Genomic DNA, 25,037 nt, shown 5'->3' with positions numbered 1-25,037 from the left:
CGCCTGCGCTCGCCCCGCCGCCGGAGACAGCCGCCCGCCGGCGCGGGGAAACAAAACGGCCGATCCTCGCGAGAGCCTCGGCGCTGCAGTAGCGGGCAGGCGCCGGCGGGCGGGCGGGCAGGCCGGCGGACGGGCGAGGGAGGGAGGGAGGCGAAGGCTGCGGAGACCGGGATCCGGGGGTGAACCAAGAGCGGCCATCTGTGGTGAGTCTTTTATAGGGCCGGCTGGGGGTGGAGGGTGGGGGGCAGGGAAGAGCGGCCCTCCTCCTCCGCATTGGAGAGCCGGGAGGCGGCTGGGGAGGATGGGAGGATCGCGGAGCCTTTGCTGGCCAGGCTTTGCCGGCCTTTCGGAGAGAGAGGCCTTTGGGAAGGGGTCTTTCCCCCCCCCACTTTCTCCCCCCTCCCAGCAGAAGTGATCCAGTGGCTCAGCGGATCGACAGATCGGCTCATCTTCCTTAGGAACCCTGGGATGAATCCCCCTCCCCCTTATCCTTCCCGACAACCGCAAATAGTTGATGGAGGCTCCCTCCTCCTCCTCCTCCTCCTCCTCCTCCTCCTCTTCTTCCTCCTCCCTGCAGTTCTTAGCCCTGATAGGATCTAAGATCATTCATTCATTCATTCATTCATTCATTCAGAAGCCAGAGGGACAAGCAAGCAGGAGATTTGACTAGCTAGCAGGATTAAGGGAAGATCTCCTCTTCTCTCTTCCTTCTCTGCCATTTTCCTCGCTGGAGGGCGCAAAGGTGCTGAAATAAACAACCCCAGTGTCTTGCTAAAAACCACCCTTTGGGCTCTACTGGAGAAGAGCCAAGGACCAATTTCCTCCAGGAAGGCCTGATTTCACCTAGGACAGGGAGTGTGTGTAGGGAGGGGGGTCTCCAATCCTGGCAACTTTAAAAGACTGGTGGACTTCAACTCCCAGAATGCCTCAGCCAGCTGGCGGAGTTGAAGTCCACCAGTCTTTCAAAGTTGCCAAGATTGGAGACCCCCCCCTGACCTAGGGATGCTCACAAACCCACCTTGGACGCCCGAGTAAAATTGGGAACCTAAGAGTAGCCAGTAGGTGCTGATGATCTGCACTCCGGGCTGGCCTCACCTTTTATTCACTCTGAGGCAAATGACGTATTTGTCACCTGCATTGAGTAAGCTCCGGGGGGTGTGTGTGTTTAGTTCCATGATGTGAGTTTAGATTTAAATTTAGAGTGCCAGTGAAAAGGCCCTTCTCAAATAGAAGAAGGGGTGTAAATATATATATTATTTTCGATGCAGAGGCTCTCCTGTTAGATGTTGTCCAGAGAAAAAGGGAAGCTGACCTTCAAAACATAGTTGAAAATTAACTGTGGTGGCAGGATCATGTTGGGTGATGACTGCCTAAACAGCCTTTGGCTCAGTTTAGAAATGACCCTAAGCCAGTGAGTAGCTCCAACCAGTTGCCCTGACTCCATACCGAATTAAAGGACTACCAAATTACCAATATCATTAATTGGCAGAATTTCGACAATTAAAATGAACATATTACCCAAGTTACTTTATCTTTTTCAAATGGTACCAATAAAATTGGGAATTTTTTTTTTCCGAACAATAAACATCGAAGTTCATGTGGTCAGGGGAAAAAAAAACCGCGTATCAAATTCAAACTATTACAAGATAGTAGGAAAAAAGGAGGCTTTGGCTTACCAGAATGGGAACTCTATTATCAGGCGGCATCTCTAACATGGCTCAAAGATTGGATACAACTAAAAAAAAAGTAAAGGAATGTTAGTGATAGAAGGCCATGACCTCCAACTTGGTTGGCATGGCTTCCTCTGGGAAGGGAAAAATAAATCTTATTTTCAAAGGCACATGTTAAGAGATGCTCTGTTAAAAGTCTGGGGAAAAAATTAAAAAGAACCATTACAGGAAAATCCCAGTTTGGTTATCAACAATGGAAGCAATGATACATCCAAATACCACAGTTTTAAAGGACTACAGGGAGTTCAATAAGTCACAATTTATGACTGTAGTAAAAGTTTGATTTGAAACTATACGCCATAGTTGCCAGGGTTTGCTTTAACCGCTAATAGACAAGCTACATTAACTGGGCTCATACATTGTTCTAAGCCAACATTTCCTCAATCTTGGCTGCTTTAACATTGGTGGACTTCAACTCCCAGAATTCTACAGCTCCCAGTGTGACCATTAACCAGCCAGGCTGGAGGTTAGTTCATAGGCTCCAACTCTCCTGTTCCTTTTCCTTTGGAGGGTCTTGGATCAGGATTCCCTTGGGTCAGTTCCTTCAAGTCCCTTTGACCATCTCTGGAGACTTCAGGCATATGTTACTGAACCAGCTGGCTTCAGGAGAAGTGAAAAAAGAAAGAAAGAAAAGATGTTTGCAATGTAGGAGAGAGGGGGAGAGAGAGGGAAAGAGAGAGAGAGAGAGGGAAAGAGAGAGGGGGGAAAGAGAGAGGGGGGAAAGCGAGAGGGAGGGAGAGAGGGAGAGGGGGAGAAGGAGAGAGGGGGAGAGAGAAAGGGGGAAAGAGAGAGGGGAAAGAGAGAGGGGGGAAAGAGTGGGGGGGAAAGCGAGAGGGAGGGAGAGAGGGAGAGGGAGAGAGGAGGAAAAGGAGAGAGGGGGAGAGAAAAAGGGGGAAAGAGAGAGAGAGGGAAAGAGAGAGGGGGAAAGAGAGAGGGGGGAAAGCGAGAGGGAGGGAGAGAGGGAGAGGGAGAGGGGGAGAAGGAGAGAGGGGGAAAGAGACAAAGGGGGAAAGAGAGAGGGGGGAAAGAGAGGGGGAAGACAGAGGGAGAGGGAGAGGGAAAGAGAGAGAGGGGGGGGAGAGAGAGAGAGGGAAAGAGAGAGGGAGAGGAAGGGAGGGAGAGAGAGACTCTGACTATTTTGAAATAGGCCACTTCTGATCTGCCCTGACCATCTTACTGCCTAATCCAGAGGCGGGATAAACAGACTCACCAAAGGCCTGGAATAGCTTTACTAAATGAGACATACCTCATTTCCTCCGAGTTACAAGCCGTGATTCCAGGTGTGCGATCTTATGCCCCCAAATCTACATTTAAAACCGACTGTGGCCGAGAAGCTGTGATTCTCTATGTGAGTTGCATGTGGACGATAGAATATGCAAGGTGAAATATAAAATTAAGGTAAAACCGTAATAAAATCACCATAATAAAATGGCGCCGGAGAACTGCACTAGGTTTTAGATGTTACAATTCAGTAGGTTGCAATAATATAGATTAGGTTGCCATGGACCAAATGGCTTTGTCTCCCCGAAATCAACTGGAATAGAGCGAGAAGGGACCTTGGAGGTCTTCTAGTCCAACCCCGTACTCAAACAGCAGATACCATTTCAGACAAGTGGATGTCCAGTCTCTTCTTGAAAACCTCCAGTGATGGAGCATCCACAACTTCTGGTGGCAAGCTGTTCCACTGGTTAATTGTCCTCACTGTTAGGAAGTTTCTCCCTATTTTGTATTATACACTGGGTGTCATTTTGTGTTTTGTGTTTTGTCCTTAAATCAAAAACTTAATAAAAAAAAAAAAGGAAGTTTCTCCTTAATTCCAGGTAGCTTCTCTCCTTGATTAGTTTCCATCCGTTGCTTCTTGTTTTACCTTCTGGTGCTTTGGAGAATAAGTTGATCCCCTCTTCTTTGTGGCAGCCCCTTAAATACTCAAATACTGCTATCATGTCCCCCCTTAATCCTTCTTTTCTCCAGATTAGCCAAACCCAGTTCCTGCAATCATTCTTCATATGTTTTAGTCTCCAGGTCTTTTAATCGTCTTAGTTGCTTTTCTCTGCACTTTCTCCCAAAATCTCAACATTTTTTTTTGGTAACGTGGTGACCAAAACTGGATGCCGTATTCCAGGTATGGTCTTACCCAGCCTTGTTTCTCGAAGAGGCCATAAAAATATCCAGGGGCGCAAACCAAACTAATGCCCTCTAGTGGCTCAATGTTATAATGACACTATCCACCCCTTTGTTTCTACTTCAGCTTCGGTGGTGACCTGAGATTTATTCTGCGCAATACACAATACTTTAAAGACAAGGAAACACCATGGGAGGTAAGTGAACGATAAATTTCCTTGTATGGTAATCTTGTAATGTTATGAGGAAATTAGGAAGGAGTATTGGGTACATTTACTGCTATTTAGTTATTTATAAAAATAATAAAGGAAGAATTTTACAAGAAATCTAAAAAAAAATTAAGGCAAACCTTGTGCAAAGAATTGATGCTTTGAGCAAAATTTGGGAACGTCAAGGCTTTATTTAACCTGAGCAGTAACTTTGCCTATGAAGAAGTGGCGTTAAAAGAGGGATTAGCCTAGAATCCCTACGTAGTGGCCAAAATTGTGGAAACCTTTTGGGAAAAGTGTATTTTCTAAAACTAGCTAATAATGTCACTTTTTTGGGAGTAGTACCATAAAATTATATATCAATGGAAAGGTAATTCAATCAAGAATGTAATGCAATCACTTTTAGGAAGGATTTGCTATTAGAATAGCAGTTACAGTATAAAGAAGAAAAGGGAAACACGTAGAAAAAAACGAGATATACAAAAATGATCCCCATGTCAGTTAATACTTAGTTGGGTAACCTTTAGCATGAATGACGGCCTTACAACCTCTTCCCATGGAGTGAACCGAGTCTTTGAGTTCTGCAGCTGTTATAACATGAGACCAAGATGGAATGATGGCTTCTATTAACTGGGTTTTATTGCTGGGTTGCTCCCAACTAACCAGTTTCTTTAGTCGGCTCCGTAGATTTTCAATTGGATGAAGGTCTGGGCTATTCCCAGGCCATTCCAGCAGTGGAATAGGATTCTCTTGAAACTCCCCCCCCCCCCCCCCAAAAAGTGGTGTTATTAGCCATCAAATCTCAAAAATACACTTTCCCCAAAAGGTTTCCACTATTTTGGCCACTACTGTAATCACAAGAAGATTAAATCCCACCCTTCCTGAATTTTGTGGACTCTTATCTAACTCTAAGCAGGCGCTAATTGTTGAGTTGAGAAGATTCCTGCACAAAGGCTTTTAGCAATCGATCAGTTTAATTGGACCTTGATATGTGGACCTTGTCTCTCCGCCTGACAGCATACAGGGACTCCTCGACTTACAACAGTTTGTTTAGTGACTGTTCAAAGTGACAACAGCCCTGAATAAAGCGACCTCTGACCGTTTTTCACACTTAACGACCGTTGCAGCATCCACATGGCCACATGATCAGAATTCAGAGACCCCCGGCCACTGATTCATATTTATGATGGTGGCAGTGTCCTGAGGGGGGGGTGTCACGTGATTCCCCTCTTGTGACCTGTTCATTTAACAACCGTGTGACTAACGTCATAACTGCAGGAATTCACTTAGCGACTGTGGCAAGGAAAGGTCGTAAAACGGGACAAAATTCACTGCACCAATGTCTCGCTCAGCAACAGACATTTTGAGCTCAGTTACGGTCATAAGTGGAGGACTACCTCTATAGCATACAAAATGTTGGTTTTTTTTTTTTTTCTTTCTTATCTTAGATAACTGCTCAGGATTCTCTCTTGCGTTTCAGTTTGGGAAGAGAGAACCGCATCCCTCCCCCAAAAATGACTTTTTTGCTTTTATTGCAGAAAGAGTGAACAATTTCCCCCCTCTGCCCCACTTCATCCCCCTGAAGCCATGTTTTTACCAGGATTTCGACGAGGAAATTCCACCCCTTCACAGAACCACGGTCAAGCGTCTTTACTACCTCTGGATGCGTGAGTTGAGGGTCTGTGGGTGGGACGGGCAATGAATTAACCCAACAAAAGCGTTACTAACTGAACAACTGCAGTGATTCCGTTAACAAATGTGGCAAGAAAGCTCATTAAATGGGACCAAGACTCACTTAACGAATGTTTCACTTAGCAATCTAAATTTGGTTCTATAGAGGTCGGGGACTATCTCTATAGCTTAGAAATGGGAAAGGATCCTTCATCTAGTTTCTGAACTGCGGCACCTCTAGAATCTTCGGTGAGCTCTGTTTTTCTCTCCCGCTGTGTGATCTGCCTCTTGGCTCCTTCTCTCTTTCTCCCCATCTCTCTCTTGTTTTTTGTTTTCCTCTCTCTCTCTCTCTCTTTTTCTGTCCCTCATTTTGTCTCTCTTTCTCTTCTCTCTTTTTCTCTCTCTCTCACTTTCTCTCTCTTGGTCTTTGTCCCTCTCTCTCTCTCTCTCTCTCATTTTGTCTCTCTTTCTCTTCTCTCTCACTCTTTCCCTCTCTCTTTCCCTTCTCTCTCTCTCTCTCTTCTCTCTCCCTCTCTCCCTTTCTCTCTCTCTCTCTCACTCACTTTCTCTTTCTCTCTCTCTCTCTACTCTCTCTCACTTTCTGTCTCTCACTCACTTTCTCTCACTTTCTCTCTCTCTCTCTCTTTCTCCCCATCTCTATCATTTTCTCTCTTTCTCTCCTTCACTTCCTTTCTTTCATTGTCTTTCTCTCTCTCTCATTTTGTCTCTCTTTCTCTTCTCTCTCTCTCTTCTCTCTCCCTCTCTCCCTTTCTCTCTCTCTCACTCACTTTCTCTTTCTCTCTCTCTCTCTTTCTCTCTTCTCTCTCTCACTTTCTCTCTCTCACTCACTCACTTTCTCTCACGTTCTCTCTCTCTCTCTCTCCCCATCTCTCTCTATCATTTTCTCTCTTTCTCTCCTTCACTTTCTTTCTTTCATTGTCTTTCTCTCTCTCTCTCTCATTTTGTCTCTCTTCTCTCTCTTTCACTCTTTCTCTTTCTCTTCTCTCTCTCTCTCTCTCTCACTTTCACTTTCACTTTCTTTCTCTCTCTCTTTGTATAACTGTGTCTACAGTGAATAGTATCACCTTGGCGGTCAATCTGATCGGTTGCCTCGCATGGCTGATTGGAGGCGGTGGAGCCGTTAACTTTGGACTGGCAATCCTTTGGCTTATTCTCTTTACACCCTGCTCCTACGTCTGCTGGTTTAGACCTATTTACAAAGCTTTCAAGTAAGTGATAGGGCGGGATCTTGTCTTCCGTTCCTCCCTTCTTTTTCTGCAATGATGAGTCTCCTTCCCTCCCCCGGTAGCCCCTCCATACAGCCACTCCTCGTTTAGTGACTACCTGGGTTAGCCACCACTCACCAACACAGCACGGATAAACTGTAATATTAAAAAAACAAAAATCCATTTATGTGTGTGCATGGAGAACAAAGCTGATTGCAGCCTGACAACAAAAGCTTTTGGTGAGAAACTGATTAAGGCCTGGTCAGTTTCAGGCACGAGTTGGGAGCTGACCGGAGAGATCTAATCAACTAATTAAGGTCACAGAGCTGAGCTTGTTAAATCGTCCTTGGCGTTTTTTTAGAGTCCTGCTACTTGGGGAGAATATCAGCTTAGGAAAAGACGGCTTGTTTAAGCAATCTCTCTTCCTTGCAAGGGGGTAAACTAATAATAATAATAATAATAATCGGAACATCATACATCTTAATAAGATACTTGGCTGATACTTAGGATGCTGGCAGCAACCCGTATCAACCATTAGCACCAGTCAATGGTATTTGTGGCACATTTTTAAATGTTCAGTTGACTGAGTTTCACGTTTAATGAATAAAAGAGAATAATAATAATAATAATAATAATAATAATAATAATGCATCTTAAGAAGGTACTTGGTTGATACCTAGGACACTGGTAACAACCCATATCAACCATTAGCACCAGTCACTGGTATTTGTGATGCATTTTTGGATGTTCAGTTGACTGAGTTTCATGTTTAATGAATAAAGTAGATAATGATGATGATGATGATCTCTGAATTGCTGCCAACCAGTTCAGATTTTCATGCAGTCCCCTGTGCCTCAGCTTTGTTTTCATATTATTATCGCTTTTATTCATTAAACATGAAACTCGGTCATTTTTAAATGTTCGGTTGACTGAGTTTCACATTTAATGAATAAAAGAGATAATAATAATAATAGTAATAGTAATAGTAATAATAATAATAATAATAATAATAATAATAATAATAATAATAATAATAACACAACACACCTGACATAACAATAGTTGAAAAGAAAAAAGTATGGTTCATTGACATTGCAATACCTGGTGATGCACGGATTGAAGATAAGCAGCAAGAAAAAATCACAAAGTACCGGGATTTGCAAATTGAAGTTGAGCGACTGTGGAAAAAGAAATCGTGTGTTGTCCCGATTGTAATTGGAGCCCTCGGAGCAATACTCAAAGGGCTACCCCGCTATTTAGAAATTCTAAATTTGCCAGACTTGAACATTTTGACTCTATAAAAACCACCTTACTCGGAACAGCTTACATCCTCCGACGATACCTTAACAGTTCCTAGGTCCTTGGTTAGGACTCGAGCTGCTGAGCTATTAACCAGCCTCAAAGGCTGTGAATTTCACTAAAGATTAACCAATAATAATAATAATAATAATAATAATAATAATAATAATAATAATAATATTAGTAAACAAAGCTGAGGCACAGGGCACTGCATGAAAAACTGAATCGGATGGCAGCAACCAGCGATCCTTGCAGTGCCTCTGCCTCTCCGGGGAATTCTGGGAGTTGAAGCTGCTGAGGTTTGAGTAGACCAGTGTTTCTCAACCTTGGTAGCTTGAAGATGGGTGGACTTCAACTCCCAGAATCTGGGAGTTGAAGTCCACCCATCTTCAAGCTTCCAAGGTTGAAAAACACTGGAGTAGATGGTCCTTCCTTCTTCTTTTTTTTTTTTTTGCAGGACGGACAGTTCCTTCAGCTTCATGGCTTTCTTCTTCACCTTCATGGCTCAGTTGGTGATCAGCATAGTTCAAGCCATCGGCATCCCTGGCTGGGGAGTTTGGTAAGTGGGACGATCGTTGCTGGTTCGTGGTTTCGCTCATTTCAGCCGTCCGGTGTTTTATCGGCATTTGTGGGAGTTGTTGGAACCAGCACTTGCTGCAGTTTCCCAGTTGGAAAAAATGGGCAGAAAACTTTCTGATGGATTTGGTGAAATGATGCCAGTGTTTTTTTTTTGTTTTGTTTTGTTTTTTGCAAGGCTGGTAATCTAGTGGTGAAGGCGCCAGGCTGGAAATCAGGAGGCTGGGAGTTCTAGTCCTGCCTTAAGCATTAAAGCTGACTGGGTGACTTTAGGCCAATCACCAGGAGGCTGGGAGTTCTAGTCCTGCTTTATACCTGAAAGCCACCTGGGTGATTTTGGGCCAGTCCCTCTCTCTCAGTCCAACCCACCTCACAGAGTTGTTGTTATGGGGAAAATAGGAGGAGGAAGGAGCATTAGGAAGGATGGCCACCTTTATAGTTATTTATACAAATAATAAAGGCAGGATTTTTTTTTTTGTTAAAAAAAATCTTTTTAAGGAACACCTTGCAATCTTGTATTTTAAAGGAGCATCTTTTCTTTCGCTTGCTTTGAAATTTCCTTCATTTCGATAAGAAGATCCTGAGCACCTCAAGATTAAACAGATCCAGACCGAATAAGCCGCCCATGAGCGATGGGGAGAATGACCCCAAATTCTCTAAAATGTCTTTTTTCTCTCCCCCCCCCCACCCACTTTTCTTTTGCTACAGTGGCTGGATTGCAGCGATCTCTTTCTTTGGGACCAACGTGGGTTCGGCTGTCGTGATGCTGATTCCCACCATTCTCTTCACAGCCATGTCTGTGTTCTCCTTCATTGCTCTCAGTATGGTAAGAAAACTAATTTATCCACTGAAAGCCTTTATACTTTATACAATAGCAGCAGTGACTCTTCTGTCCCAAGGACTGGCCCATAGATTTCCACTGCTCTCCTCTCCTCTGCCTTCTGGCATCTCCACGTCAGGCATTGGACCCAGCTGTTCCTCCTCTTCCTCATCAGCCACCTCCAGACCTAGGGGCTGACGGCCAGCCCAGGCTCCGTCTCGGTCTCTCTGTGCCTTTTATCTCTCTGTCTCTCTTTGTCTGTCTGTCTGTCTGTCTGTCTCTCTCTCTCTGTCTGTCTCTCTGTGTGTGTGTCTCTCTCTGCCAGCTCCATTCCCTCTTCCCTCTCGGAGCCCTCAGGTTGCCTTGATGCTGATCCTAACTCCCACATTGCCTCCTCTTCTGATTCTATTCTATTCTATTCAATTCTATTCTATTCTATTCTATTCTATTCTATTCTATTCTATTCTATTCTATTCTATTCTATTCTTTCTATTATTATCTTATCTTCTAAATTCTATTCTATTATAAATTTCTATTCTATTCTATTCTATCTTCTCTTTCTATTATTATCTTATCTTATCTTGTCTTCTAAATTCCACTCTATTATAAATTTCTATTCTATTGTATTCTAAATTTCTATTCTATTCTATTCTATTCTATTCTACTCTACTCTTTCTATTATTATCTTATCTTTTCTTTTCTTATCTTATCGTATTTTATCTTCTAAATTCTACTCTATTCTAAATTTCTATTCTATTCTATTCTATTATTCTATTTCTATTATTTTCTTATCATTTTATCTTATCTTGTCTTCTAAATTCTACTCTATTCTAAATTTCTATTCTATTCTATTCTATTCTATTCTATTCTATTCTATTCTATTCTTCTATTCTATTCTAAATTTCCATTCTACTCTATTCTAAATTTCTATTCTATTCTATTCTATTCTATTCTATTCTATTCTATTCTAAATTTCCATTCCATTCTATTCTATTCTAAAATTCTATTCTATTCTATTCTATTCTATTCTACTCTACCCTACCCTACCCTACCCTATCCTATCCTATCCTATCCTATCCTATCCTATCCTATCCTATCCTACTCTACCCTACCCTACCCAACCCTACCCAACCCTACCCTACCCTACCCTACCCTACCCTACCCTACCCTACCCTACCCTACCCTACCCTATTATCTTAGTGTTGCAGAGGCAACCCACACAATCAGGATCTATCCCTTCTTCTCTTCTTCCCCTGCAGGTGCACAAATTTTACCGAGGGAGCGGCGGCAGTTTCAGCAAAGCTCAGGAGGAGTGGACCACCGGCGCTTGGAAAAACCCTCAGGTCCAGCAGGCGGCACAAAACGTGGCCGTGGGCGCCGCTCACAACGCCATGATGCAGCAGGAAACGCAGTATTCAGCCACCCCTAACTATAACTACCCCAACGACATATGAGAAGTTGCAGGAACCCCCCCGTCCGAGGTGAAACCCCCCCCCCAGAAGAAGTTGGCTTTAGGTGGGCAAAGGAAGGAACGAAGAAGGCGTGTGTTGTGGGGTGCGGGTATCTTGTGTAGGTTTCCAAGGGACGAATCCCACCATCTTTATTGCTGGGGTGGGATGGGGTGGGAAGGGGAGGCGGCAAGATGCCGGGAGAGACGCTTCCACGAGAAAAATCTCTGAATTTGATTCTTCTTCCTCTTCCCGTCCTTGGGCCTCCTGTGGTGTCTTCTCTCTCCTCCTCCTCCTCCTCCTCCTCTGAAGAAGAAACGCATTGCCCCGCAGGACAGTTGTGTTGTGCTGTGGTGCCTGTATGTGTGTGTGCTCATTTCTCCTATTTTTATTTTTTTTTGGTGAAACTGTGTACGGTGGTGTTTTTTCGACATTTCTTGTGGTGATCATGATTTTCCTAGCCGCATCGGAGCACTGGCGGGAAGAGGTCTTCTTCGCCTCTACGAGAGGGAAGCCTTGAGCATTTCACCCATTCTTGATTGTCGCCGATTCTCCCTGCGGTATGGTGGGTCGCTGGCTTCGTAACCCTTCATTCCTCCTCCTCTTTCTCTCTCTAAAAGCCACAGCAATAAACCCAGCCGCTAGAAACCTGGCTAAATATGGGCTTATTTCACATTCCCGGGAAGGCTGTGTTTATCAAGATGGAAGCCAAGACAGCCTACTCTGTCTTGGATCTTTTCATCGTCTCTATCCTAGGTCGCTCCCTTTCAGCCTGAACAAATCCACATTTTACGAGCCTCTGCTTACTCGATTGATCAGAGTTGATGACACCGTGTTTCCCTGAAAATAAGACCCTGTCTTATATATATTTTTTTTGAACCCTGAAATAAGCGCTTGGCCTTATTGCCATGCGCTCAAAAGCCCGATTGGGCTTATTATCAGGGGATGTCTTATTTTGGGGGAAACAGCTTTTAAAAAGCAGATTCATTTTGCTTTGGAAGCAGCCAAGCGATTAACACTTTTTGCTCTGACTTCCTTGCAGAATATTTGCTCCCCTCCTTTCAAAAGTATCTGCGGGGAGAGGGGGGGGGCGTTTCAAAATAAATACATGAATAAATAAATCAAAGCAACTTTGAAAATAAACTGGCAAAGCTGTGCCTCCTTTTATCCTATCTCGCATCTTGATTTCTGGTTTTCCTCACTTGCAGATTTTTCTGCTTGGTTCCCTTGCGTGATTCTACTTCTTTCCGGGATCTATCAAGTCTACCAAACTGTATTGGGCATCTGTTGATCAGGGGAGCACTCAGGTGCAATTACGCTGTCTTGTTTTAAGCAGCTGTGTTGATCTCAGACACCAATCTCTTCTTGAAAGCTTCCAGCGATGAAGCTCCCACAACTTCCAAAGGCAACTTCTCTTCCGTGGGTTGATTGTTCTCACTGTCAGAAAATTTCTCCTTACTTCTAGGTTGAATCAGTATTTGAGGGGCTGCCTCAGAGAGGAGGGGGTCAAGCTATTTTCCAAAGCACCTGAAGGCCAAACAAGGAATAATGGATGGAAATGATCAAGGAGAGATTCAACCTAGAAATAAGGAGGAATTTCCTGACAGTGAGAACAATCAACCGATGGAACTGAAGTTGCCTTCTGGAGTTTGTGGATGCTTCATCACTGAAGGCCTTCAAGAAGAGACTGGACTGCCATCTGTCAGAAAGGGTGTAGGGATCTCCTGCTTGGGCAGGGGGTTGGACTAGATGACCTACAAGGTCCCTTCCAACTCTGTTAATCTGTACAAACCCCTCCAACGCATGTCAATTAAAGTAGCATTGTGCGGGGTCCTTGGTGCTCTCTGAGCTTGGTGACGTTTTCTTGCAAACATTTCCTGACCCAACTAGGTAACGTCGTCAGTGCTCTGATGGTGTTGGGGGGTTGGGGATGGCTCTGACGGGGATGGCGGACGTCAAGAAATGATGATGTTACCTGGTGACGAAACGCCTGCAAGAAAACAACTTCACTGGAATTCCGGAAGTTGAAATCCACACATCTCAACCTTGAACAAGGTGGAGAAACGCTCCTGTACATTTTTGATTTGTAAGATTGCTTTTATTTGCTGGACCGTGTGCTGATTGCAACGGTCTGATGGGAGAAGCTGAGAATGTTGTCATTATGCTAAAGGAGAGATGGGACGTTCTGTATATTTGCATCGATTCCAAATGGGCTCCTTTTATTCTAGCACTGTAGAGGCCTGTTCTCCTTTGGTGGAGAATAGTCGTGTCACAGAATAGCCGTGGCCATCACAATCCTGACCCTGTATCTAATTCACCGTGCAATCTTTTTTTTTTTTTTTAAATAGATATCTCAATGGGAAAAGGAAGGGGGGGATTTTAAAACATCCGACCACATGTGATTATACAATTGTTCCATGTCTGTCCCTGATGAAACAGTGTCAACCTGGAAAATTAATGAATAAAATAAACTGTATCAATAAAATGCCTTTTTTTCCTCCTTTCCGTGGCAGACGGGTTAGAGACAGGAGTGAAATCCAGCAGGTTCTGACAGGTTCTGGAGAATCGGTATACGGAAATTTTGAGTAGTTCGGAGAACCGGCAAAGGCCACCTCTGACGGGCCTCAGAGTGGGGTGGGAATGGAGATTTTGCAGTATCCTTCCCCCTGGAATGGGGTGGGAATGGGGATTTTGCAGTATCCTTCCCCCTGGAGTGGGAGGGAATGGGGATTTTGCAGTATCCTTCCACCAGGAGTGGGGAGGGAATGGGGATTTTGCAGTATCCTTCCCATGGAGTGGGGTGGGAATTGAGATTTTGCAGTATCCTTTCCCCAGGAGTGGGGAGGGAATGGGGATTTTGCAATATCTTTCCCCTGGATTGGGGAGGGAGTGGGGATTTTGCAATATCTTTCCCTTAGAGTGTGGTGGGAATGGGGATTTTGCAGCATCCTTCCCCTGCCACACCCACCAAACCATACCATGCCCACCAAGCCATGCCCACAGAACCGGTAGTAAAAAAATGTGGATTTCACCACTGGTTAGACTTGAAACAGGCATGTCAACACATGCAGGATTGTATGTGGTAGTGACGTCGGGAAGCTCTGATGAAAATTCTGTGAGGGAATTGTGTGAAGAAGCTAGAAAGGGTGCTGAGGTATCCGAGTGAGAAGGGGGAACTTGGTTTATATAAGCCACAGTTAAACCACATGTGAGCGGATTCGCAGAGTTTTACGCAGATGATAAGAGTCTTTTATTTGGTAAGTCTTATCGCTTAGGTGCTTTTCTTGTCTCGACCAGTTGCAGTTTTGACAAAAGTACATTTTCAAAAGCAAAAATCCATTATTAAAATAGAAACATGCAAAAAGCTTTTTTTGGACTTTCTACTGCAAACAAGACAAAACTGCACAGGAGTCTAGAGCGGTGTTTTTCAAACTTGGCCAGATCAGTGAACCACAACTCCCAGAATTCCCCAGCCGTTCCTTGCTGGTAGGGGGAATTCTGGGAGTTTGAAATCCACCCCTAGCTGTTGTAGATTGATGGGACCAAACAACATTCCTTGGTCATCCAGAGTCAGTTTATTGGCGCAGTTTCAGAACCAGATTTGTATCTGCCATTCTGAACCAAGGAAAGAGATCTAATACCCCTGTTTTATACTTTTCCAAGACAAAGGATTTTGCTAGCACAGCAGTTTTCCATATATAGTTAACATACATCTGTTACATGATAATTGACATTTCCTAATTACTAAATTCCTGCCCTAATTTATAGTACATGAGATAATTTTAGCTAAACATCCTCCTTAGTTCTGTATCCTCTGATGCGTAGATTTATGGCTTCCTTTAACTTCTGGTTCCATATGGATGTCCTTACATTCTTGACAGCTAGGTTCTTCAGAAGATATATATATATATATATATATTACCCAGGATGTAATTTAGCTGACTTAGTGTAATCTTCCAAACAAGTATTGTTCTTCCAAACCAGCACATTTCTTTCTTACAATAATGTGAATAAGGAGGGCCCTTCAGTGTTCATATAGCTGATCCTGTATCATTCACATTATAGCTAAGTTTGAAAAACATTGCTTAGAGTTTCCAAGTTACAAAATGTGTAATGCGAAGTGGGTTTCCAGCAAATTTGGCATCAGGAGAGCCCTTGAAGAAATATAATATATTTTTTTTTTAAAATCAGAGTCTCCTATCTTAACTGTTAAATCGTGTGTTTGCTCTGCTGTCCACCTTCTAAAACTAAAAACTCAAAATTCTGACTTTGGGCATCTGACTTGCCATGAGCCTATCCTCCTGAAAAGGGAGGGAGGGAGGGAGGGAGAAGCGAGTTGCGTATGAGTCTAGGAATCCAATCTATGGTCACCCTACCCGGAAGTGGAGTCCGAAGAGCTCGTCTAGCCATTAGAAAACCATCGTCAAAGCCACTTCGCTCTTCGGAAAGGAAACGGAAGTCGAGCCGCGTTTAAAGCCGCCGTGATCGCTATGATCCAGAAAGAACCGGAAGGTACAGTCTTTATTGACATCCGCCGGCCGGAAGTTTTTGATCCGTGGGTTGTGTACCCTTATCACTTCCCCCCCTTCCCTTTTTTTAAAATGTAATTTTATATGTTATACCGATTCAGATTGGATCCTGCAACGTTATCCTGGGACGCGTATGTTCGACTTTTATATTTATTTTTATATCGGATCTTAGACTCTGAAGGAAGGGAAAGCTGAAGGCCAGTTCCACCCCCCCACTCCAAACCCTCCCTGTAAGGTAGGCCAACCTGCAAGAACGAGCGATTACTTCCCCCAATGAAGCTTCGTGGCTGGCCAAAGATTGAGCCTTTCCAGACGTGGCTCTCACTTGGGGTTTTTCCCCCACAATCCACAGGGTTTTTTTCGTTCTATGCTTGGCCTGATAAAAATATGGCCTGGTTGGGTTTCTTTTGCCCCTGAAAATCCCCATGTGGCACTTGAAAAACAGCTGGGTTTGCTCCTGAGTTGGAGGAGCGTTTTATCTGTCTGTCTGTCTATATCACAATTATATATCTATGTAGATATCTATCACAATTATATCTATCTATCACAATTATATTCTATCTATCTATCTATCTATCTATCTATCTATCTATCTATCTATCTATCTATCACAATTATATCCTATCTATCTATCTATCTATCTATCTATCTATCTATCCTATCCTATCCTATCCTATCCTATCCTATCCTATCCTATCCTATCCTATCCTATCCTATCCCTACCTACCTACCTACCTACCTACCACAATTATATCTATATATCACAATCATATCATATCAATGTGAATAAAGTAGGAATCATACAGAATCAGCTACATGAACTCTAAAGGACCCTCTCTATTCACATTATTATAAGGGAGAAACGTGCTTGTTTGGAGATTACATTAAAAGCAGCTAAACCCCATTAGTGGTAATAAATCTTCTGATGAGGCCTAGCTGTCACGGAAGGACAGCCATATGGAACCCCTCTGAGTGACCTCACTGTCAAATACACAAAGACAGGCACAGGAAACAAAGAGTCACTTATTACCTCTTATTACCCAAGGACAGCAGTAAATCTCCCATTAGCAACCTCAGCACTTAAGGAAAAGTTGTGTAGCTAAGATAATCTTATAAACTAGCAAGTAATGGTTTAGTAATTAGGAAGTGTGTCAATTATCATATAATAAGTGTATGTTAACCATATATGGAAGATGCATGAGCTCATGTTAACCATATATGGAAAACTGTATTAGCTCACTGAATCCTTTGTCTTAGAAATGTATAAAAACAGTTGTATCAGAGCTCTTTCCTTGTTCAAAGTTTCAGGTACAAATCTGGCTCTGAACCTTGCGCAATAAACTGACTCTGGCTGACCCAGGAATGTTGTTCAGTCTCAATTTTTCCACAACAATATCATCTTATCTATCTATCTATCTATCTATCTATCTATCTATCTATCTATCTATCTATCTATCTATCTATCACAATTATATCATTATCTATCTATCTATCTATCTATCTATCTATCTATCTATCTATCTATCATAATTATATCTATCTATATCTAACTATCACAATTATATCCTATCTATCTATCTATCTATCTATCTATCTATCTATCTATCTATCTATCATCTAATGTATCTGAAACGATATCTATATTTATCTAATATACATACATACATACATACATACATACATACATACATGCTGCCCATGTCCCCCATGAGGCGTCTCTAGGTGAAACATAGCTTTGGAGCATAAAATTAACCAGTAAATCCTGCAATTGACCAAATGCAATACAGAGGCATTTAATTTGGAACAGTAGTTCTCATGTTTTCTTGTTTTGCAGGTGAAAAAAGGATTGCTGTCTGGCCTTGATCATGGAGGCTGCGGCATCTCCTCCACCACCAATCTGCCCCGTGGCTTCAGAGAAGAATGCCCACATCCTGGTTGGGGTAACTGGGAGTGTGGCTGCGCTAAAGTTACCTCTTTTGGTGGCAGAGCTTCTGAAGATACCTGGAGTGAGCAGTTTTTCGTTGTTTTTATTCGTTGGTCCACTTTAGAGACCCCTCATTCATACCACTGTTCTTCTCTTTTAGCTGGAAGTTCTGGTGGTGACAACAGAAAATGCAAAACACTTCTATAAACCCGAAGAGATTCCTGTAAGAATCTACAGCGACTCCGATGAATGGCAGGTCAGCATCGTTCAAACAGTTTTAGCTTTTCCTTCATGGCTAAGGAACTTTTATTTGTACCCCGGTTCATAAACTGTGTAGAATGAGCTTAATATGTTCTAACTGCAGGCATTTCGTTGTTTTTGGAGGCCAGCAGCAAACTATCCGTATGTTTTTATATCTTGCACGGTTTGAATTGTGATAACTTGGCTGGTTCTGAGTTCGTTTTACTGAGCCTAGGAAGATCAGTAGGAAAGTTTAGTGACTTGGACTGTATTTATGTAGAATGCGATTAAGCATGCTGGGTGAATTACATTAATTGAAGTAGTACCTTTGTCCTCAGCTGTGGAAAAAGCGCACCGACCCTGTGCTACACATTGACTTGAGGCGCTGGGCTGACCTCATGTTGGTGGCTCCTCTGGATGCAAACACCCTTGCCAAAATTGCAAATGGCATTTGTGACAACTTACTGGTGAGTTACTGGAGCGAGGCGCTCCACTGTTAATCCCAGCTCTTCCTCATTGAGACATGTGATAAGCTGATGTTTCATAACCTTCTGCAATAATAGCACCTGTATAAACCATGAGGATATGAAGAGCATGTTGGGTGCACAGATGATACCATTACATCATCGTGATATGCCAATTCTTCAAGATAGAGCGCAGCTAGTCCTCAATTTACAACAGTTTGTTCAGTGACCATTCAAAGTTACAACGGTCCTGAAAAAAGTGACTTATGACCGTTGTTTCACACTTAGGACCAATGCAACAGCCCCATGGTCACAGGATTAAAATTCAGAGTCTTGGCAACTGGTTCATATTTATGACGGTTGCAGTGTCCGGGATCAGATTTTGCTTCTGACAGACAAAATCAATGGAGAAACTGGTTTCACTTAACAATCATGTTACTAATTCAACAACTCCAATGATTCACATAACTGTGGCAAGAAAGGTCATGAAAATGGGGCAAAACTCACTTAACAAATGTCTCACTTAAAAAAGATAAATTTTGGGCTCGGTTGTGGTCATCAGTTGAGGACTAGCTGTGGGGTAGGAAACTGAATATCACATAGGTCAGTGCTGCTTCATTGCAAAGCTATGGTAAATCTGAAAGTGCTTGCATCCTCTCTTACTTTATCTTCATGAGAAATATGGAGAGGCTGGCCTGAAACGTTTACTCGTGTTACCTTCTTGCTCCAGACTCAGATCTCTTTTATCTGATAGTGGCCTCAGTCTTGGTAGCAACTCTTCCTCCTGTCCTTCAAGGCCATTCCTTCTAAAAAAGACATGGAGACTCTAGAAAGAGTGCAGAGAAGAGCAACAAAGATGATTAGGGGACTGGAAGCTAAAACATACAAAGAACGATTGCAGGAACTGGGCATGGCTGGTCTAGTGAAGAGAAGGACCAGGGGAGACATGATGGCAGTGTTCCAATATCTCAGGGGCTGCCCCAAAGAAGAGGGAGTCAAGCTATTCTCCAAAGCACCTGAAGGCAGGACAAGAAGCAATGGGTGGAAACTCATCAAGGAGAGAAGCAACTTAGAACTAAGGAGGAATTTCCTGACAGTGAGAACAATTAAATCAGTGGAACAACTTGCCTCCAGAAGTTGTGAATGCTCCAACACTGGATGTTTTTAAGAAGAGATTGGACAATCATTTGTCTGAAGTGGTGTAGGGTTTCTTGCCTGGGCAGGGGGTTAGACTATAAGACCTCCCAGGGTCCCTTCCAACTCTGTTATTCTATTCTGTCCTCTACCTGGTTTTTGACGTAAGGATGTCAATTGTGTTCTTTGAGTGATGGTGTAATGACGCACATCCCATCATTTGTTTGTCGTCCTCCCCCCCTCCATCTCCACTGTAGACCCCTTGAGACTACAAATGGCCCCAGGCTGTTACTGGAGCACCTTCCAATACTTTTTGGTTTATTTTATAAATTAACCAGCCTCAGCCTCCCTTCCTCTGTCCAAGGTTCTGACTGCATTCCCCTTGTGGTCAGGTCCCCATTGGTGGCCATTTCCTCCTCAGGCTTTGCCTTTCTCTGCAGACGTGCGTCATCCGTGCCTGGGACATGAGCAAACCGTTGCTCTTCTGCCCTGCCATGAACACCCTTATGTGGGAGCACCCCATCACGGCTCGGCAGGTGGGGCAGCTGAAAGAACTCGGCTACGTCGAGATCCCTTGCATAGTGAAGAAACTGGTTTGTGGAGACGAAGGTCGGTGTGCCTCTCCTTCCAATCCCATTAGTGCGAGAAGTGAAAAGATAACGTTACAGGTAGACCTCAACTTAAACTCAACCACAATTGACCTCCCTGCTTTTCTGGTCACACAGGCCGAGGGGCCATGGCAGACATTTCGACCATTGTGGAAAAAACAGAGACCGTGCTGTTGGAACGGGGCCTGCTGAAGCCGAAGTGATTCCAACCTGCAGGTTTGTTGTTGTTAGTTGCAAAGTCGTCTCCGACCCATCGCGACGCCATGGACAACGTTCCTCCAGGCCTTCCTGTCCTCTACCGTCCTCTGGAGTCCATTTAAGCTCACGTCAACTGCTTCAGTGACTCCATCCAGCCACCTCATTCTCTGTCGTCCCTTCTTCTTTTGCCCTCAATCATTCCCAGCATTAGGCTCTTCTCCAGGGAGTCCTTCCTTCTCATTAGGTGGCCAAAGGATTTGAGTTTCATCTTCAGGATCTGGCCTTCTAAAGAGCGGTCAGTCAGGGTTGATCTCCTCTAGGACTGACCGGTTGGATGGCCTTGCAGTCCAAGGGACTCGCAGGAGTCTTCTCCAGCACCAGAGTTCAAAGGCCTCCATTCTTTGGTCTCCCGCTTTTCGTGGAATTTTACTCAGTGAAGCTGGGAAGGGGTGGATCGGGAAAAGGAAAACTGGAAAAAAGCCAGCTTGCCTCTTGTTTTACAGAAAGAGTAGCGGAAGCTCAGAACCAAACTCCCAGGGAATCATGGTAGTTGTGGGTCATTCCTCAGTAATTTGAATTTAAACACGCTTGGGATAAACACATTTCCATCATTGGACTAAAATTAAATAAGTAAATAAGTAAAACAATAAACGAATAAGTAAATAAAAATATAAATAGATAAATTAGAAAGAAAACTAAAACAAGCCAAAAAACCCCCACCCATTCTCAAAGGACACTCAATGGATTACTGGGTTATAGGTTATAGGTATTATAGTTACTATAGGTTCTCCTGCTTGAACAGGGGGCTGGACTAGAAGACCTCCAAGATCCCTTTCAGTCTATTCTGTTCAGTTCTGTTCTATTCTATTCCGTGTTCTATTATTTATTTATTTATTAGTCATATTTCTATGCCGCCCACTCTCCGAGGACTCTGGGCGGCTTACACCAAAGACAGTATATTAAATAGCATATTGCCCCCAACAATCTGGGTCCTCATTTTACCCACCTCGGAAGGATGGAAGGGTGAGTCAACCTTGAGCCGGTGAGATTTGATCTGCTGAACTAGCAGTCAGCTGAAGTAGCTGCAGTACTGCACTCTAACCTCTGCGCCACCTCGGCTATTCTATTCTATTCTATTCTATTCTATTCTATTCTATTCTATTCTATTCTATTCTATTCTATTCTATTCTATTCTATTCTATTCTATTCTATTCTATTCTATTCTACCCTACCCTACCCTACCCTACCCTACCCTACCCTACCCTACCCTATTCTTCATTCCAATATTCTATTCTATTCTATTCTATTCTATTCTATTCTATTCTATTCTATTCTATTCTATTCTATTCTATTCTATTCTATTCTATTCTATTCTATTCTATTCTATTCTATTCTATTCTACTCTACTCTACTCTACTCTCCTCTCCTCTACTCTACTCCCCATCAGTTTATTATGTTTGTATGTTTCTACAAACTCTATGCATTTAGGTCCTCTTAAGATCCACCACCAGTGGGTCGCTGAGTTGCTTCTTTTGGATAACGTCCATTCTGGTTTCAGCCTGAAATTTTGCACTTCGTTTACACTTCTGGGCTGGGTTTCGTCTACACTTCAAGCTTCTAGAGGTGTTTTTTTTTGGAAAGCCCTTGAGAAGAGAAGGGACCAAGATGGGTGGATTTAGGCAGGTGCCTCTCTGTGAACCTCCCGCCAAGCTCGCCTCCTGAGTTGGCAGCTCGCCACAGATGCCTTTAACCTACCTCTGCCGTGCCAGGTGCCTTTCTGCAATCCGCTGCTGGAATCAAGGGAGACCCCATCCCCCACACCTTTCGGATGAGGCTCATGATGCTTGTGGAACCCCAAGGCCCCACATTGTCTGGGGAAGTGACACTCGAGATAACTTGCCCTTTGCTCTGATGGGCTCAGGGTGCCAGGAATGTGGACATCAAAGGAGACACACAAACAGTGCCTGAGATACAACGTCAGTGTGGTGCTTCTGCCAGAACACAGGATGTACTTAGCATGTTGATTTGGGGCTGTTTTGTGGGGTGGTGAATAGGGGCGGAGACGCCCAGGAATTCCTTTACCGAGAAAGAGGATCAATCATGGGAAAACACTCCCAAATTCACAATCAACCACTTGTTACGGGAGTACCGAGAAAAGGGGATTGATTAGGAAAAAGGGGAGCCAAGCTTACCTTATTTCTTCTTTGATCTTTGTCCACGGAAGGGTCAGCGACCTGTCAGGTAAAAATCAGAGTGTCAAGAATGAAACAAAGAGGCACGTATGTTGACCCAGAGTTTATTCACATGCCCCTGAGTACATTAAACAGATTAAAAAACGACAACAATAACTCGTCCCTCTTCCCCTCCCCCAAAACCAGGACAACTGCTGTCAAAGAACTACCCTGTGGTAAGATGAGCGGCCTATAAATTTTATAAATAAATAGATAAATAAGAATATCACAGACCTTTTCATTTTAATCCTTGGTGCCCGGCCCATGATAGGTAATTCTCCACTGACGATCAGTCGCTTAACAGCAATTTGAAGTTACGATGGACTGGGAAAAAGTTACTTACAACTCATTCCCAAAGTTATAGCTGTAGCATCATCATGTAATCGTATTTGGGGCCCCTGGCCACCGGCTTGCATTTACAACAGGTTGCAAAGTTCCACAGTCACGTGATCTGGCAAAAAGCAGGAGAAAAAAGCCCATCCATTGGATAAGCTGGGTTAGGACTGTTTACAACGATCATGAGATTCGTTTAACCACTTACGATTTGCTTAACAACCATAGTGACTCAACGTAAGACTTGCAAGGACTTAAAACCAAATTCTGGCTTTCAGTTGTGGTCATAAGTGGAGGAATGGCTGTACAACTTTTTTGCAAGGCATGAAGGGTGCTAACTGAGCTTATGGGATGACGGCCTTACAGAGCTAGCAAAGTGTTAAGTTCACATGTTCAAAATTCCCAGTTTGGTCATAGATTAAAGGCGTTCAATGGAGCTGTAGGATTCAGAAGCAAGTAAATACATATATATATATATATTTAATTAGCTGTGGCCAGGTTGGTTAAGTCTTTCATTCAGGTTAAGTCATTCAACAAATAACTTCCTCAACACTGTCAAACTATTTACTAGCCTGCACTACTATTAGTCTTCTCATCGTTCCTATCACCCATTTCCTCCCACTTATGACTGTATGACTGTAACCTTGTTACTGGTATCCGTACAATTTTTATTGATATTGTTTCCTGATTGCTTATTTGTACCCTATGACTATCATTAGGTGTTGTACCTTATGATTCTTGACGAATGTATCTTTTCTTTTATGTACTCCAAGAGCATATGCACCAAAGACAAATTCCTTGTGTGTCCAATCACACTTGGCCAATAAAGGATTCTATTCTATTCTATTCTATTCTATTCTATTCTATTCTATTCTATTCTATTCTATTCTATTCTATTCTATTCTATTCTATTCTATTCTGTATTTATTGTTTCCTAGTATGATTTGATTGCTTGTTTGTACACTATGACTATCATTAAGTGTTGTACCTTATGATTCTTGATGAACGTATCTTTTCTTTTATGTACACTGGGAGCATATGCACCAAGACAAATTCCTTGTGTGTGCAATCACACTTGGCTAATAAAGAATTCTATTCTATTCTATTGGGTTTGTGGGCTTGACTAACATCTTACTGACTTGAGAAAAGGAACTCGGTTGAAGTCTACGCATCTGCACAGCCAAATTGAGGAAAGCTGGCTTAAAAATTCCAGGGCTGCTTTTTTTGTGTGTGATCAGAATCATAGTTTCATCCCTCCACCAGCTGCTCATACATTTTTTAAAACCTCTTGTAAAGTTGTGTTTGGGGTTTGGAAAGCAGTGGTATTCTCTGGGACATGATCCAACTCATGCACTGCATATGCAACTTCCCAGACCTGGGTATCTTCAGTCAAAAAGATTAGGTAGCAAGTCCAGTCAATCACCATCCAATCAGAGCTGAAGAAGTTTCTTGGATGAGAAGCAAAACGTCTTCAAAGAAAAAAACAAGGAAGTCCAGTTGCCTCTTGAAAAACAGCACCTTTGGGACAACCCTGACGTGGAGGACTGAGAATCTCCATAGCCATCAGGTAGCAAGTGAGCCAAGTATCTTAGGAGGCCATCACTCAAAACCCCACAGGTAGCAGCTGGAGATCTGGATGTCAGCACTTCAAGCTTCATTTACTCTAGTGCTGACATAAGAAGGAGAAGCGGAGGCGTCTGGAAAGGGATGTTTGACTTTTCACCTACTTATTTTCCCTGGAGATAATATCCCCTAGGAGATGGGATGGGAGGGGGGAAATTCCTTTGAGCTGGAGCAGTAGATTAGGGGTAGAATGACTTGGAAGATGGCCAATGAGTGCAGGGGAGTGGGGAACGGAAAGGGAGGGTTTTGGGTCTGGAAGTCAGTGTTGGCTACGATGAGCCAGGATTTAGAATGTCGTGCTCAATAAATGGGAGGTTTTTTTCATCAAAGACTTTGTTTGAAATGCAATTTATTTGGGACGACCTCGAAACTTGACACTGGAGATCTTTTGCCACCCAACAGATTATTGCCGGATCTGCCCCTTCATATCTTGGCTTGGCCTTTCGGTGCTGCATGGCTCTTGGTAACTCCGGTCTTCTGAGAGGGAAGAGCATTTTTATAGCTGTTGTGAAACGTTGCTGTCCAAAGCTCGGAGGTAAAGGAAGGTCATGTTTGGAAACACCGTGGCAGCTAGGTGCCAAGTGGCCTTGCGAAAGGGTAGCCTTCGCGGTTGAGTTTTCATAAATATTGACAGATGTTTGCCTATCCAGTTG

The 25,037-nt window shown here is 43.3% G+C and overlaps 2 protein-coding genes across 3 annotated transcripts; both read left to right on the top strand.

Moving 5' to 3' along the window:
• The first annotated feature begins 122 nt into the window (after positions 1-122).
• On the top strand, positions 123-12,503 carry SCAMP5 (secretory carrier membrane protein 5). Its single transcript, XM_060688519.2, has 7 exons — positions 123-203; positions 3,979-4,048; positions 5,599-5,727; positions 6,804-6,960; positions 8,714-8,815; positions 9,541-9,658; positions 10,912-12,503. Exons 2-7 carry the CDS (start codon positions 4,042-4,044, stop codon positions 11,104-11,106), a joined length of 708 nt encoding a protein of 235 aa, XP_060544502.2. The 5' UTR covers positions 123-203; positions 3,979-4,041; the 3' UTR covers positions 11,107-12,503.
• A 3,138-nt stretch (positions 12,504-15,641) lies between these two features.
• PPCDC (phosphopantothenoylcysteine decarboxylase) lies at positions 15,642-23,861 on the top strand. Of its 2 annotated transcripts, none has more exons than XM_087878089.1 (6): positions 15,642-15,760; positions 17,464-17,635; positions 17,714-17,809; positions 18,132-18,260; positions 19,832-20,000; positions 20,117-23,861. In XM_087878089.1, the coding sequence occupies exons 2-6, from the start codon at positions 17,495-17,497 to the stop codon at positions 20,200-20,202; spliced, it is 621 nt and encodes a 206-aa protein (XP_087734215.1). In that variant the 5' UTR covers positions 15,642-15,760; positions 17,464-17,494; the 3' UTR covers positions 20,203-23,861. The 2 variants fall into 2 exon arrangements, with proteins under 2 accessions (XP_087734215.1, XP_087734214.1); XM_087878088.1 differs by having other exon boundaries at positions 15,652-15,864.
• Positions 23,862-25,037: the final 1,176 nt, after the last annotated feature.

This window comes from Pantherophis guttatus, chromosome 13 (assembly GCF_059756535.1).
Source record: "Pantherophis guttatus breed Tessera chromosome 13, ASM5975653v1, whole genome shotgun sequence".
Taxonomy (NCBI): domain Eukaryota; kingdom Metazoa; phylum Chordata; class Lepidosauria; order Squamata; family Colubridae; genus Pantherophis; species Pantherophis guttatus.
This window is presented reverse-complemented; position numbering and strand designations above follow the sequence as displayed.

Coding starts and splice junctions, on each gene's coding strand:
- SCAMP5 (XM_060688519.2), top strand. Junction 8,816..9,540: donor ATCCCTGGCTGGGGAGTTTG/GTAAGTGGGACG, acceptor CTTTTGCTACAG/TGGCTGGATTGCAGCGATCT. Junction 9,659..10,911: donor CCTTCATTGCTCTCAGTATG/GTAAGAAAACTA, acceptor CTTCCCCTGCAG/GTGCACAAATTTTACCGAGG.
- PPCDC (XM_087878089.1), top strand. CDS start 17,495: ATGGAGGCTGCGGCATCTCCTCCACCACCAATCTGCCCCGTGGCTTCA. Junction 17,636..17,713: donor AGCTTCTGAAGATACCTGGA/GTGAGCAGTTTT, acceptor CTTCTCTTTTAG/CTGGAAGTTCTGGTGGTGAC. Junction 18,261..19,831: donor GCATTTGTGACAACTTACTG/GTGAGTTACTGG, acceptor CTTTCTCTGCAG/ACGTGCGTCATCCGTGCCTG.